Source organism: Sylvia atricapilla, chromosome 5 (assembly GCF_009819655.1).
Source record: "Sylvia atricapilla isolate bSylAtr1 chromosome 5, bSylAtr1.pri, whole genome shotgun sequence".
Lineage (NCBI taxonomy): Eukaryota > Metazoa > Chordata > Aves > Passeriformes > Sylviidae > Sylvia > Sylvia atricapilla.
The window spans coordinates 71,982,940-71,998,900 of record NC_089144.1 but is presented as its reverse complement, the minus strand read 5'-3'; the positions used below and the strand labels follow the sequence as shown (position 1 = coordinate 71,998,900).

The window sequence follows — 15,961 nt, the reverse complement described above, 5'->3', positions numbered from 1 at the left end:
TTTCAGCTCTGCCACTGGACCAAGTTTAGTCTGGGACTGCATGAAGACCAAAAGCCATTGCTGTAGTTGCCTCACAGTGGATTCTAATAGATAAACATTAAATGTAGGTAGAAAGCTGTAGTGTTTGACTGGGAATGCTCTCAGAACTGCTCAAGAGATGTGAAGCCTGGTTTCACTTAAAAAAGTTACTTTGAACCGGAATTTCCACAGATAATGAGGGATAAGCTCCATCTTTAGGCACATATATATTCATGCATTGCTTTTCTGAGTTTAAACTGTGAGGGGCTTGCCACAGTGGGTCATAAACCACAGAGCCCATTTGAGGGTATTTCTCAGTGCCAAAGTTACTTTCTTGAATTAAATTTTCCTGGAAAGAAGAATCTTCATTCTCTGGTGTTTTCAGCAGAACAAAAAAAATGCCGAATCTCAATCTGATCTATCTAAGCAAGCATACCACATCTATTGCCACAGGCTTTTGAATCAACCAAGGACCCAAACCCTTGATCAGATCTGACTTCAGAGGAATTTTTTTACTGCAAGTACCCCTTGCTTTTTTGTTTCTTCACGGCAAAAATAAAGGCAGAGATATGGGAGGAGGCTGCAAGCGATATCTATTTATGAACAAGGTATCTTGGAAAGGACATGAGAGATGTGACAGCTATCTTTGCTGTCTCTAGGTTTAAGATAAAGAGAAGAGTCATGCCTGTGGCTGTTAGGTCGATATTTTCCACACCGATATTTTCCACGCAGTGCTGCTGTTCAGCTGTGGCGATGGACACTTTGTGGCGTGTCTCTGTGGGTTTGTGAACCGCACGCCGTGTTCTCACGGGCTGAAGTGGGGACTGACTGCTCCCCGTGTGACATTTCCAAAGGGCTGTCGGGAACCCGGCAGCGAAAGGTCCCCGGCTCCCCGAGAGTGTTCTGACTCTGGCATTCACGACCTGTGTGGCTCGCACAGCACACCACATGCTGTTGCCTTCCTGGAAGAAATCCGGTTATCGCCACATCTGACGTCGAGCGCTTCCTGCCGCGGTGTGTCACACGTTCACACCCAGCCCGCCTGCCAAAGCAGAGCCAGCAGCCTGCCGGCTCCAAAGCTGGCAGAAAGCCAGACTGGGGGGATCCTGAGCCAGCAGGAGAGTCCTTAGGAGCTTGTGACAGGATCACCTCTAACTCTTTCTTTTTTAAGTGTCTGAGTCTCTTGGGGCGGGGAGTAGGAAGGAGAGCTAGAGGTATCTTAGTCTGAGCAAAACTTTACCTAGTTGCCTATTTAGGAAAGTTGTTAATCATGTCCCTTCATCCCTAAGGAGAGAAAAACACTGTAGATTACTTAATATTTTGTTTATTTACAAAGAAGCAAACCTGTTTGTGTCGTGGCTTTTTTTTTTTTTTTTTTTTTTTTTTTTTTTTACTCAACAGCAAGATGTACTCAGTAAGAGTACAGATATATAGTTTGGTCATGCAGAGAGAAAATTAGAAAGAAGAAAGTCCAGCTAGAACTCAATCTAGCCACCATCATCACAAATAACAAATACATTAATAACAAAAAGAGGGTCAAAAAGAATCTCCATCTTTCATTTGACTTGGCAGGGAAATATTGACATCGAGGATGAGGCTGAGCTACTTAATGCCTTCTTTTCTTCAGTCTCTAACAGAAAGACCAGACATCCTCAGGGTACCCAGCCCCCCTGAGCTAGAAGACAAAGACAGGAAGCAGAATAAACCCCCTATGATCCAGGAGGAAGTAGTTAATGACCAGCTGTGCCCCTTAGACACTCCCAAGTCTGTGGGGCTGAATGCAGTCCATCCAAGGGCACTGAGAAAACTGGCAGAAGAGCTTGCCAAGTCACTCTTCATCCTTTATCAACAGTCCTGGCTAACCAGGGAGGTTCCAGGTGCCTGGAGGTTAGCCAGTGTGACACCTCTCTACAGAGAGGGCTGAAAGGAGCATCTGTGGAACTCCAGTCCTGTCGGCGCCTGTCCCTGGTGCCACAGAAGGTCTCGGCACAGGTCACCTTCCGTGCCATCACATGGCAGGTGCAGAACAACAAAGGGGTCAAGCCCAGCCAGCATGGGTTTAGGAAAGGCTGGCCAAGCAGGACAAGGTGATCACTCAGTGGATGAGGGAAAGGCTGTGGAAGTTGTCTATCTTTAGTAAAACCTTTAGTAAAACCATTTACACTATCTACCACAGCATTGTCCTGGAGAAACTGACAGCCCATGGTGTGGAGGTGTGTACTCTTTGCTGGATAAAACACTGGCTGGATGGCCAAGCCCAAAAAGTTGTGGTGATTGGAGTTAAATCCAGCTGGCAGCCAGTCACCAGCAGTGTTCCACAAGGCTCAGAATAGGGGCCTGATCTGTTTAATATTTGTCGATAATCTAGATGAGCTGCTCAAGGGCTCCCCTTTAGTAAATTCGCAAATGACACCAAGCTGGGCAGAAGTGTTGAGCTGCTGCAGGGTAGGAAGGCTCTGCAGAGGGCTCTGGACAGGTTGGATTGATGAGCCAAGGCCAGTGGTATGATGGTATGAGGTTAAAACAGCACCATCGAGTGCTGCAGACTGGGGGAAGAGTGGCTGGAGAGCTGCTCAGTGGGAAAGGACCTGGAGGTGCTGCTTGCCAATGGCTGAACATGAGCCAGGTGTGCCCACGTGGCCAATGACATCCTGGCTTGTATCAGGAATAGTGTGGCCAGCAGGGCTGGGAAAGGGATCATCCCCCTGTACGCAGCACTGGTGAGGCCGCTCCTCAAATCCTGTATTGAGTTTTGGGATGCTCAGCACAGGGAGGACGTTGAAGTGCTGGAGCATGTCCAGAGAAGGGCAATAGAGATGGTGAAGGGTCTGGAGCACAAGTCCTGGGAGGAGCAGCTGAGGCAGCTGGGGTTTTTTAGCCTGGAGAAAAGAAGGCTCAAGGGTAACCTCATTGCTCTCTACGACTCTCTGAGAGCAAGTTGTGGCAAGGTGAAGGTCAGTCTCTTCTTCCAGATAACGAGTGATAGATCAAGAGGAAATTACTTCAAATTGCACCGGGGAAATTCAAGTTGGATTCAGGAACGATTTCTTCACTGAAAGAGAGGATAAACATTGGAATAGGCTCCCCAGGGAAGTGGTGTAGTCACTATCTTGGGAAGTGTTCAGGAAACAAGTAGATGTGGCACTTTGCAATGTAGTTTAGTGGGCACGGTAGTATTCAGTCAAAATTTGGACTAGGTAATGTTCAAGGTCTTTTCCAAGCTTAATGATTCTGTGAAGGAAAATAGAAACCTTACGACATGGGGACAGCGCAGTTTGGATCCTTGGCTGTGTAAGAGAGCAAACTGCCTATCAGAGGCAAGGGAGTCAGTGTCTCTTTTCAAAGTCCATTTGGGAAGGTTCTCAAAGTACAGGAAACAGCTGGGAAAGCCTTGTGCTTCCTTATCTGAGAAGCTGTGAGGTCTTCTTCTCCTGTTTTCTCCTGGACACAATGGAGCAGTCCATGTCTTGAGACAGATGGTGAAGGAACGGATGAGAGGAGAGGAACAGTTCCCAAAGCCATTCCAGCTACAAGTAGGCTCAACTCCTCTGAGCAGCTCTTTTGAGGTGAAAACCAAGCCAGTGGGTGACCCTGCAGCTGGGACTCATAGTGGCATTCAAGATACACACTGCAAGGTCAGTTAACAGTGTAGGAGCAGGAATCACAACGCTTGGACAGAGAGATTAGAAAGAATTCGTTCTAGCTGACGCTCACAGCTGTGACAGAAGCACTAACAAGCTCAATATCCTTGAGACTTTTTGGTATAAATTCTCTTAGAAGAGTTTTTAAGAGATAAGAGGAACTCTTAGTGCATGGCTGGTATTTTCCCACTGCTAAAAAGTCCAGAAATATGGCAAGAAAATGGACAGACGGTACAAACGGTGAATGCAGGGATCTTCCTTTGCCTTACCACTTTTCTTCTGTGGCTTTTTCTTAACCCAGATCAGGGCTTGTAGAGGAGGAAGAAAAACAAAGCCTGTGCTATCCCCATTCTTTGCAAGTGGATTGAGGTTTTCTTTTCAGTAAAGGGGCTGATTCGTGGGTTAGTTTTCTGGGCTCATTCACCACATCTTTGCTGCTAATTAGGCAATGGTTTCCCTTGAGCAGTGGAAGGAATAGGCAGCACTTCTGTGATGTTTTCCACTTATACAGGATGTGGGATGAACTATTCTGCAATCAGCTTATCATAGCCAAATAACTGTAGTTTGCCAGCAGGGCAGAATGGCTTTCGATTTCATGAAAAATATTGTAGCAAGAATGGGAAACTCTGTGAGTTCTTTTTACTGCCACCATCAGAGCTGGAGGAAAGAAAGAGAGGGAGGGGATTTCCCCAGTATTTTTAACCCAATAATGGGGATTTCTTTTTTACACTGCACTGCTTAGACAGCTGACGCAATTGTGGCTCTGAGCCGACCTTAGAGACTCTAAGGTCTAGACTCTAAAGACTGTAGCTGGACTGAGTAGCTTAGAATGTAATCTCTGATTAAAACCTAAAGTGGAGACATCATAGAAAAAAAATCACACCTTTGGTCAATCAGGAGATGTCTTCATCCATTTCATCATCAACCCCAGCACTGACTGGCAGTGCTATTTTGTCCCCTGTACAAAATCTCATATCCACATCTTCACACATTTCTCCATCCCATTAGGGGTTTTTAGGCCAGTATGAGGCAAATGGAACTTATGCCTGCTCAGCCTCAAAGCTGAGTGCTATTTCACACCAAAGTGCAGAGCATGGAATGGCTGGCACAGTCTCCTACTGGGAGCTGGGAAGGGAAAAATGAGTTAGTGATGTTTGGAATGTCACTTGGGAAGTGTGAAGAATTTCTGTGCCATCGGAGCCAGTATTAACAGAAAACCAGATTTGGTTATGAAGGTAAGTCCTTGCTGCTCTGTGTTCTCCAGCCCCGTTTGCGAGCAGTGCCAATGGTATTGATGCTGAAGTTACATTCATGTCCTGAGGAGAGAAACTGTCCATCTAGCCTTCCCTGTGGAGGTGGCCTTTCCCACCTGTGGGTCTGCTCCAGGTAGACCCTAGACAGAGCAATGGCTGTACTGGCTTTGGAGGTCCCTCAGAGAAAGGTAGGCACCAGTGTTTGAGACCTGGCTGGAGAAGGCTGTTTTGCATGAATCCTCATCCTGTCTTTGCCTTAGAGGTGGAGGCTGGGAGAAGGAAGAGGCGGCATTTGCTGCTGGTGTGCAGGAGTCACTTGGAGGGCCCCCCTTCCCACTCCCCTCGGTTACACTGACAGTATCACTGTCCTGCAGGTCCAGTGGGTCAGGGAAGTCAGAGTCCAGCTGGCACACGGCCTCAGCAGTTTGTGAAGCTTCTTTGTCCATCACCTTCTCATCCTGTTCCAGAACCAGTGTTGGTGAGCTGCCTTCACTTGACCGGAGAGCCTCAGGAATGGCCGTGGCCTGCTGGGCTTCACTTGCTGTCTCTTCCATGAAGGAGCTCTTTTGGAAGCCCTGGGTTGCCTCAATACAGTGAAAGAAGTTGCTGGGCAGCACATTCATGTCCTCTGCCAGTGTGCAGACGTCAGGGGAGGGGAGAGCCTGGTAACACTCACCATCCTTGCTGCCACTGCCCTCCTGGGTGAAAGGCTCGTAGGTGAAGTAGACCTGGCAGGGCTCGATCTCAAAAGAGTTGGAAAGGTGGAAGAAGAAGTAGCCTTGGTTGGTGAAGCAGCTGGATCCAGAGTGCACACCGGTTTCCATAGGAGGATCAGGAGTCAGGGTTCCCTTGGAAAGCGGAAACTGGGAATCCTGGTCATTCTTCTGCATCACCTCGAGCACGGAGATCTCCGGGATTGTGCTGTTCATGCAGCAGGAAGATGAGGAGAATGGGGAGGAGAGCCATTTCTGGTGGGGAAGAAAGAAGAAAGAGAGAGAGAGAGAGACTGTGACTACTGAAGTATAGCACTGCATACTTCTGTACTGCTATACTATATAGTAGAGTAGAAGAAACTAAAAGTTTCTTCTACTGACTGGCCACAGCAATCAAGTGACCTTTTCTCTGTCCAAGCAAGGATTACCAGAGGTGGTGGGGAGGGAAATTCCCATTCGTGTCTCATCTGCAGGATTTTCAGAGAGAGTATGTCACTCTGTCATTTAAAATTAAGAGGAGATCTTGTCAGCCTATGCTTTGAGATTTCTGGAGCAAGGAATTTAAGATGGAGAATTAAAGTGAAACAAAGGGAATAAAAAAGTTAGGAAAAATGCTTATAAGACCATAAGATGAAGCGAAACATGAAAAACAGTATTGAGGTGCATCTCATGCAATCTATTCCTTGGTGCTGAAAAAGCTCCTGATATATCCACATGGTCGTATGCAGATTTCTTGTCTAAAGTGCTCTTCCAGGCCCCTTGTGCCTAATTTTCACATTCATCATGAGCAACATCCTGCAGTGCATCATTATCCTTAAAAATAAACTGATTTTGATGACACCCAAATCCATTGCCTTTCTGGCTTGTAAAGCAAAATTTTCAAGTTCTTTCTGCACTGATAAAGTGTCTTGAGTGCCTGCTGTCCCCCGTCCCCCTACTCTGCACTCTTTCCCTGGAGTTTAAGCTTTCTAAGCCTTTTTACACCTTGGCTTTTCCAAAGCTTTGTTGTTTCTGAACCCTCTGCAGTTTGTTTCCATACTTCTTAAAGCAAGATGCCCCTTGGGATCACCTCCCACGTCTTGCATCTGACGCTCCTTTTAATGCTGCACAGAATGGTAATTGTCTCCTCACAGCTGCTCATACTCACAGAGAGCCTGGAGGAAGGGGAATAGTGCAGTGGGAAAAGAAGGGAAACCGACAAGAACGCAAGGAATAGCTAAGTGCTATCCAGAGTGATGGCAATTCACATCAGGAGAGGAGAAGCTGACAGCAGGAAATCTGGGGAAGAGCTGGGCAGCCTAGGGCAGGTAGGGAGGCACTGAACTGGGAAGGAAGGGGATCTTGAGAGGCCAAGCTCCCTTCTGAAGGTCCCTTTTTGTCTCTCAGGCTGCTGATTATGGGAGCACAGTGCTGTATTTTCTGTGCCATTTCTCTATTCTGTAGCTAAAGATGCCTCAGCTGAGTGTCAGGCTTTAGAAGGTCAGAAAATAGAACTTAAGCAGGGAACCCAGCAGCTGGTTCTACAGGCACATATATCACGCGTGCATGTGTAGGTCTAGCTGTCCTGGGCATGTGCAGCTGGACACTCCTTTCCCTCCTTTCTCCCTGCTGTGGTGCCATTGCAAGTCCAATACCTGAATGTCACCTCCGTGAACCGAAACAAGGGGGGGGAAAAACTTCTCGGGGTCTGGGATGTGAATCTTCAGGATCTTCTTAAACCTTGAGGAAAGAGAAGGAGAAGGACAAGTGAAACAGAGCCTGATCCTGTTCACTGTCACTGTGGTGGGGGTGAAGGAGTGCACTGCAATTCACAGGTACTGCCCTGGCATGGGGGAGTGGTAAAATAAGGTTGAGCCTGAGGGCTGCCCTTGCACTTGAGAGGTCTGAGAGACACTAGCTGAGCCACGAGATGTATTGAAAGGAGACAGGTGAACTTGGCACTGAAAAATACATTTCCCTCAGCCTTTCCACTGGGGAAGGACTACCCCTGGTTTTAGTGGTTTCTTCCCTGCTTTGCCTGGTCACCTTAACCTCTTCAGCTGCCCCCTTCAGCCTGATGATAAGCTGAGCAGGCCCCCCAAGCTCCCGCTCCTGTGAGCTGCCCCTTCTTTGTTTTGCTGCCACCACAACGACTGCTGCCATCACAGTGACTCAGGACCATGTGGGCTGAGCAAGGCCATCACTGGAAAGCTCTGCCACAGCTCTCTGACCTCCCAGCAGGATGCTGCATGGCATAGCTTGGGCACACTGGCTGTGCAAGCCATCTGAGTGAATATGCCCTTGCATTACCCTGGAACCAGTGTGTTGTCCTCCTGAGGCAGTATGAAGTGATCTAATCTGCTCCTCAGTTTCTCAGAGCTGTTGGATCATCTTGTGATCCCTTTGCTGTAGGATGTTCTAAGGAAAAACCTTCCTGACCTCTGGAGGCAATCGGTGTACTCTCTGAAGCATCAGAACTTGCTAGCTCTTGCATATAAACTACCTTACATCATTGCAGATGCTATTTTTATTCATGCATGTCTAATCTTTCCTTGCCTCTTACCTCAGCATTATTCTGCACTCAATTCCCCTGGGTTAATTATACTTTGTGGAGAAAGGAGGCCTCTTTAACTCCCTCTGTGCTGTACATCCAGCACCTCCTCAACTTTATGTTATGACTCAGGGTAAAAAAATGACCAGTGACTTTCTCAGTATCCATCTTCCTGCAGCATGGTTCTCTGTCTTTCCTTACAGAGAAACCATCCAGCCTCTGCAACTTCATCCCTGAGAACGTTGTCCCTGCTCCCTGCCATGGATATCAGCACCCCTGACCTGAGATTAGAAAACCTGTGACTGTTTCTAACCTCGACAAGCTGAGAGGTTACTGTTCCTATTATTGTGTTGAGTCACTTTGTGAGACACTTCAAGTGCTTAGTAAAAGCAATGTCTGGGTAGAAACATTGGCAGGGAGGTCTTAAAGCATCCTATAGGTTTTATCAGTGTGTGAGGACTGCACAGATCAGGGACTGCTCCTCACTCAGGAGTTTTGCCTGCAGGCCCAATGTCACCTCATCCCGCCTGAGCCCTTGCTGGAATGTTTAAATGAGAAGATAGTGGTAAACAGGCTTGCTTGGTCCTGGCTGCAGGCAGCGTTCTCAACCGTGTGACCTGCTTTTGAAGAGGCAATTTTGATGCTTCCCTGCCAGGAAACAACACTTTAACCCCTGGGCAACAGATGTGCTGGGACAACTGGTTTAAATTTAGCCAGGCCATGGCACCAGGGCATGCCACCAGGTCACAGGATCATGGCACAATAGGACAGTGCTGGTGAAACCACATAATCTGGGGTAGTGCTATTTCTCCACAGGCAAATATCAGTCTCGGGCTGTAAACCATGAACTGGTTGGCTTAAAGCCATCTCTATGCTGAGTAACACCAGGAGAAAAGTAATCAGAGTTCTGAGAATACACAAAAGATACAGGAGAGGAACAGAGAGGTAAACTCAATTCTCAATTACCATTTCAGGGTCCGTAAATTAATGAGGAAGGCGGTGCCAATGATCACAAAGACGAAAGTGCTCACTATCAGAACTGGCAGGACTGGCTGGGATGTTCCTGCAAGGTGAGAAAGAATGAGCAAATGGCTGTTAAAATCCAACCAGGATTCTGTAAGTAGAAGCTGCAGCCCTTTCATGGCTGCTCAAGGTGATCAAAGTGGGCCTTTGTTATAATTTTATATAATAAATCATAATATACAGGTCAGAGTATACGTGAGTTCTGCTGTGTTGTGTAGGATGCCTTTGAGCTGGTATGGGTTTCCGAGTCTAAGCATTGCTTAACAGATAATTTGTGCCAAACAGCTTGAACTCCCTGGTCATAACAGCACCACAGCTAGAGGTTGCCACAGATGAGGTGGCACAGTCTTCTAGTTGATGTGTCCACCAACCCATCTGTTTCATTGCTAAGGAAAGCAGGGACTCCTAAAACCAGCTAAAGTGGGGTTTGAAAACAGCATTGATGGTCAGTGAGGGAGAGGGAATCATGGGGTTCACAGGTCTCTGAAAAGGCAAGAGGATACAGATAGAGAAGATTAGGGACCAAGGGGCTGGCTTCTTTCTTTGAAAAGGTGTAGGGAAGCATTAGGAGGCTAGAGAGGTAACAGCTTTACACCATATTTTAGTACTTGGATTGCAAGGTTAGGATAGAGACTGGGTTCCCACATTGCCAGGGCTGCCAGCACTCCTCAGGCTTGTTTGGTCTCCTCTCAAATATTCCTTAATCTGTCTCTTTCACACGTATCTCCCCAGTGCACCTTTGCTTGGTCTTGCTATTCTGGTGCCTGTTTCCTCTGCCTGCCCCTCATCTCCTCCCATCCCTCCTGTCCCTTGGTCATGCAGAGAATCTCTGGAGCAGTTAGGAGAAAACTGAGAAAAAATAAAAGATGGAGGAGACATTTTTAGTGCACTCTTTCTTTCCCTGTCCTTGAGATGCTGCTCAGATCACTTTGTCTCCTCTGCCTCTGGTACCCTGGTTATCTTTGGGTCTTGGTTGCTATGACAACTGGTTGCGGCTGTATCCTATTCACTTACATCACACGCTGTCAATACTTGATCCCCACAGCAACACAGTGCCCTTTCTAAACATAGCTCCTCTGTTTGTACCGACACCAGGAGTAAGGAGGGGCTTGAGCAGAGGCAGGATGGGGGCAACATGAGAAGGAATTACTTCTACCTGTTTATTTTCTGGAAAAAAAAAAATGACAGAGGCCACAGGCACCAGCTCACCAAAGGGCACTATCTTCCAGGGCTGGAAGTTCATACAGTGCCTGATGCAAATCTCAGCAGACCTTTTTTGAAAGGGTCTTATCATGCATGTAAGTCAGTATGTCTCTCCCAGTTTCCACGAGACTTGGATTCCCAGGCTCGGGTGTTCTTCAGCTCAGGAACTGAGAGCTGTTTCACTGCATTTCACTGACCAATACCTCCACTGAACTGGGCCATTTTAGGAAGCTGGGAGAATGTTCCCCGGTAACATTAGCATCTGGGAAAATGTCTGGGAAAATGCCAGTCCTAACCACTGCTTCTGCTGATTAGACATCTGGCCTTACTGCTCTGGGGAAGCAGCCCCTGATTTATACCTTGTGGATTTTGCCTGGCTTCTGGAACTCAGAGGGGCTTTGCTGGAGCCAGGGGGTCTTTGTCCTTACCTGTGATGCTGAGATGATCTCACCTAACTGATCGGGAGGGACAGTTTTCAACCTTTCTACTACTCTTCACTCAACAGAGTTCATCCTACACATCTTCCTTCAGCTTCTCACCCTGTTTTGGCCATTCTACTTTGTTTGCCCTGAGTCCCCATTTTCCACTCCAGGTCAGACTACCTGACTTACTCTTATGGTCAGCGTGTGTCCTCCACAGGACCGGCTTGCTCCAGTCACTCCACACACCTTTGTAGTGGCTCTTGGCACTTGGCCTTGCACGGACATCTGCCTCATATTCCGAGTTGGGTGAGAGTCTCTCAAAATTCGCCCACATCTGGTCCTGTTCAATGGGCAAGTTCACAGCCTCCTGGGAGTAGGGAAAATATAGAACGTCATCAACACCCTGGTTTACAATACCCATCTTCTCCACATACCACACATACCCTGCCATACCCATCTTGCCCAAGGCCCTCAGAGAAGACCCGTCTCAAGTCCTTACACCTTGTGCACGGCTTTTTCACCCTCAAGGAAAATTCTTCTTTGCTTTTCTCATCCCTTTCAGGTCTGTCCTAGAACTGTCTGATTTTTTTTATTTATTTTTTTTTTTTTACATCACTAAGTAAAACAGGATCCCCATCTGCCTCCTTGTCATCACCAATCCCTGGCAGCAGGTAACACAGATAAAAGAGTGGAGGCTGTCATCCTCTCTCCAGCTTCACCAAAACTGGTTACATCCTGAGAGGAGGCCCAGGAGCAAGTCTTTGGGGGCTTAAACAAAACCAGGATTCATCTGGGACATCCCAGTCTCCTCCTCTGCACTCACCTCCTGGGGCTGACTCACGTGTCGGTACCGCACTTGGTACTCCCGCTCCCCAGCCAAATAGTGAGAGGAAATATTCAGGCTCCATGTCAGGTTGGAGGTGTTTTCAGTTATGTTAACCAGCTGAAGGTTTCCGGGAGGCCTCAGCTTTACTGGAAAGGGAGAAGAAGCAGGGCTGATATCCCCATACTCTGTCCAAAACAGGACTGCACATCAAGCCCCTCAGCAGCAGGACATCTCCTTGAGACAGGTAAACTCAGCCAGCAAAACAGTGTCTCAAGCAGATGTTTTTCTTCTGGATTAGCAAGCTGAAACCTTTCAGCAAAGACTGAAACATGCCAAAGTTGTCTTAAAGAAGGGTGGAAGGACATAACTAGAGGGGGGCCGGGGAGGAACAGCAAGACTTTTCATCCTTCTTGCAGCACACGTTTTTCACGAGAGATAGCTCATTAGCAACCCTAATGAGCTATCATTACCTGTATGGGACGGGACAGGATGTAGCTGGCATGACACTGCGGGACAGAAGAGCAAGTGGCAGGAGTCAGCATTGTGCTCACTGTAGCAGAGGACAAGTAAAAGACAAAGGCCTAAAACCAGCTATGGGTGTTACATAGGAATGGATGAGGAAAGAAAATTAGCTATCCTCTCATGGGGAAGCTTCAGAGACCAGAAGGCAGATGAGTACTCACTATTTTCAAACGGACTGAAGTTTTTTATTTGTGCAGGTATTTTGGTCGTATTCTCTCCAGTGTGGCAATGGACAGTCAAGTTAAGACTGTCTGAAGTGGTGAAGCACTGATTCTGCAAGGCAAATTAACCATCAGTGACTGTGAAACCTCATGAACAATATTCAAATTTCTAAGCATTGCCTATGCATAAGATGATTAGGCGTACTTAATAATAAATATGGAAGGTATTCGTGGCAGAAGGACATAAATCTCAGTGGTGAGTGAAAAATTTATATTTCATGTGGTTGGATTTTTTTTATTGGCAAGAAAGGCACAAAATATTGTGATACACTAGTTTCTTGAGATTCCTGTATGTGCTGACTAAGCAGGAAAAAAAGTTACTCTCTACGAGTGACATTTATTGAGAAATTTTATTTTTACCAGACCATTTTATGTTCCCTGGTAAGACTGAAACTGCATTAGTATTAAACATGACACTTGAAATGCAGCGATACTGAAGGGCCACATACATCATACAGTACTGAATAAGCAACAGAGAAATTAGCTTGATTAGAAAGAAAAGATTTTGGAACTGTATACCAACCCTGCAATTTGTCTTTGCACACGATATGCAAATGTAGGAAAGCTTGTCTGTCATTAGAACTGGTTGTGACTTTACCAATAAAAATATTAGCTCAAATTTGGGTGGGTGTTTTCTGAAAACATGGGAACTGCAGTGACTCTGGATGTGACTGAAGGAAGTACATAACAGATCTAAAATAAGACTGATTTAAATAAAGAATAATTGATAGAAGATTTGCATCGCCATTAGCTCCAATAATGTGTTGCTATTGCATCTTGCATTAGACACATCTAACCACACTTCACAGTAGCTGATTATCTGGAAAATGGTATTGATATTTTCTAGGAAAATGAGATCAAGAGATGACCTCAGAGCTGGTGGTGATGCCCATCCCTCCTCAGAGGAAGGGATTAGGGCCAAACATAGGTGATTGAGGCATGGGACACTGCGTATGGTCTGTCTGTCCTGCAGCTCTTCTGCATGGGTCAGGACAGCATGGTCCAGCTCACAATGAAACCAATCCCTCCCACAGGGGATCCCACAGCAGGCACGTGTACCAACAACACACAGCACCAAAGCCCAATCCCAGATCTGGAGTCAGGGATTAAGTTTGGGCTTTTTATACCACCCCTGGATGTTACACTGTTTATACACCCAAAATGCGTATGTAAATCCTTTCCACTTTGTCGTCAACCAGGACAGCCCAGATTAATTACTCACATTAACATCTTGGTTGAAGATTTTGATGCATCTCCTCAGTCCTGTCATATGCTCTGCCTTGGGTAATTTGCAGTGCTTCTTGTGTTTTTCGGGTGAGGGATAAGATTCCGGTGAGCTGGGAAGTTACACGTTTGTAGTTAGTCAAATATTCTGTGATACTAAAGGGCTTTCAGAGCATTTTACATCCTCCTGTATTTGCTGAACAGGTTAAAGCATAGATTTAATCCTACTTTCTCTCCCCATTGTATCACTCAGACAAATTTTGTGTGCTGGGACATGGAAGTCAATGCACCCTAGTTATTTCAAGGCAAAGATTACAGCAGATTTCCAGTTTCAAAGATTTTGCAAGACCCTCTTTCTATCTTCTCTGCTTCCTGTTGATATCAGAGGGCACTCACAGCCGAAACTCACCTCCAGCGACCAGGTCCTGGAGGACAGGGGCCTTTTTAAACCCCACTAACTAGGGATTGCAGGTCTCCTCCCAGACACTGACAGTCCTGTAGGATCTCAGATACTCAGTGGCATGCCCCCTCCGAGCCAGGTCACATCTCAGTCAGCCAGGACAGTACATCACAAGTGGCAGCACTACACCATAACCTCTCTTCTGCTCTGACAACTGTGGCTGGAGAGCCCCAGCTGAGCTATGGCACGGGGTGTGGCAGTGGGGAGAACATCTGTGGGCTTGCAGCTGGGGCAGTGTTTGATTGAGGTGCCTGTTCCAGCTCTCAGGTCAGATCAGGCCTGGGAGCTGATGACAGTGGGGAGGGTTTTCTTCCTTGAGCCCTGGTCAAAGAATGGCACAGTTCCACATCCAGCCTCAGTCTCTGATTCACACCCATGGAGCAACATAAATGTGGTTTTTTTTTACCTTTCTAGGTCCATGCAGCAGCCCCAAGATATATTTGTCAATCTAACCCAGCTGGAGGTGTCTCTATGACAGCGACAAGTAACCCACCCAATGACAGAATCACACGGAACCTCTCCTTATGACAGGCACCCAGGGCAGTCCTGGAGTTAGCTGGTAAGCCTCTTGGCTGCAGATGTCCTATTTGGAGATGACAGAGACTCAGCCAGCCCCCACTGCAGTAATGGCCAAACACCTCCCCTCTGCTGAGAGAGGAAAACATTGTGAACTGCAAGAGACAGGGAAGAGAATGGGGACGGTATTTTTCCTCAGTCATTGTTACTCAGGGTGCAGCATCCCAGCTCACCCTGGCAATTGCCAAATGACCTCTGTATAACTTCAATTCCACCCTTCTCCAGCCTCATCTCTATATATCCTCATTTTCCACTGAAAATGCCTTTTAGTCCTGAGGGTGCCAAGGAAGAGGGTGTTTTTTTTGAAAAGTGAAGCTCAGAGAGAGTCATGGAGCTGGAAGATGGGTTGTTCTAGGCAGTTTGGGACTGTCAGATGGCAAACACTGAGCAGTGGCTGCCAGCATCTCAGCCCACATGGAGACAGAGACAGAGTTCAAGACAAAACACCTCAGCTCTGTGACTCCACTACATCTGGTCTGGGAAGGGGAAGCCTACATTTTTGTAAAGTGGCATTGTTTTTCCTCAGTCTCTCCAGTCACCCACCTGTCACAAAAGCCATTCTTTGAAGAAATCTCCAGCTGGCAAGGTGCTTCAGCCAGGTCCCTGCCCGGGTCCCAGTCACAGGAGAGAGCCACCCGTGAGTCATACCAACAAGTGAGGCTGGAGGCACCTGCCAGCAGAGAAGAGACGGACAGCAATGTGCCTCAATTAACAACAATGCTTGGCACTAATCATCACCCTAGACAATGCTGCCCCATCCCAAACTACGGACTGAATCCTCTGCTGGGCAACTCTAAGCAAGAAAGGCAGTGCCACTCATTTCTCCATATCCTTGGAGGCTGATGTTCCCATCAAAGCCCTATAGCAGTGCAACCTCCTCTGGCTGTGTGTTACAACACAGACACTGCACGGCAACACAGCGTGGCACACACACTGCCCCGGCTGACTCTCCTCCCTGCTCCCCCAGCTGGCACAGGTGAAAGGAATGGTGTCTTACCTTGTGCCAAGTCTGATGCCCACGAGGGAGGCACGAGGCTGAACAGGCAGAGGCGAGACAGAAGCAGCAATGAGGGCTTCATCAGTGCTGGTGACCCACTGAAAGAGAGAAGACGCCCCCACCACACAGCTCAGCAAGGGAACTTCGGAAGATGTCGAGATGTCATCTCACAGGAGGCATCCACTCTCCTAGGATGCGGTGCCAGGCTTCTAGGTGCAGAAACTCATATCCCTTCCACTCCGGAGTTTGCACTTTTCCCTCAGCACCTCACTGCTCCGCCGCCTTGGGTGCTCTGCTCGGCAGTGAAGCTGTTCACAGGGCAGCACAGAGGC

At 47.4% G+C, this 15,961-nt stretch overlaps 1 protein-coding gene across 1 annotated transcript; it reads right to left on the bottom strand.

Moving 5' to 3' along the window:
* Positions 1 to 1,407: 1,407 nt before the first annotated feature.
* IL2RB (interleukin 2 receptor subunit beta) lies at positions 1,408 to 15,735 on the bottom strand. Its single transcript, XM_066320166.1, has 9 exons — positions 15,630 to 15,735; positions 15,176 to 15,302; positions 13,595 to 13,709; positions 12,313 to 12,424; positions 11,627 to 11,775; positions 10,993 to 11,170; positions 9,122 to 9,218; positions 7,260 to 7,344; positions 1,408 to 5,880 (listed from the first exon to the last, which is right to left on the bottom strand). The coding sequence occupies exons 1-9, from the start codon at positions 15,709 to 15,711 to the stop codon at positions 5,053 to 5,055; spliced, it is 1,773 nt and encodes a 590-aa protein (XP_066176263.1). The 5' UTR covers positions 15,712 to 15,735; the 3' UTR covers positions 1,408 to 5,052.
* Positions 15,736 to 15,961: the final 226 nt, after the last annotated feature.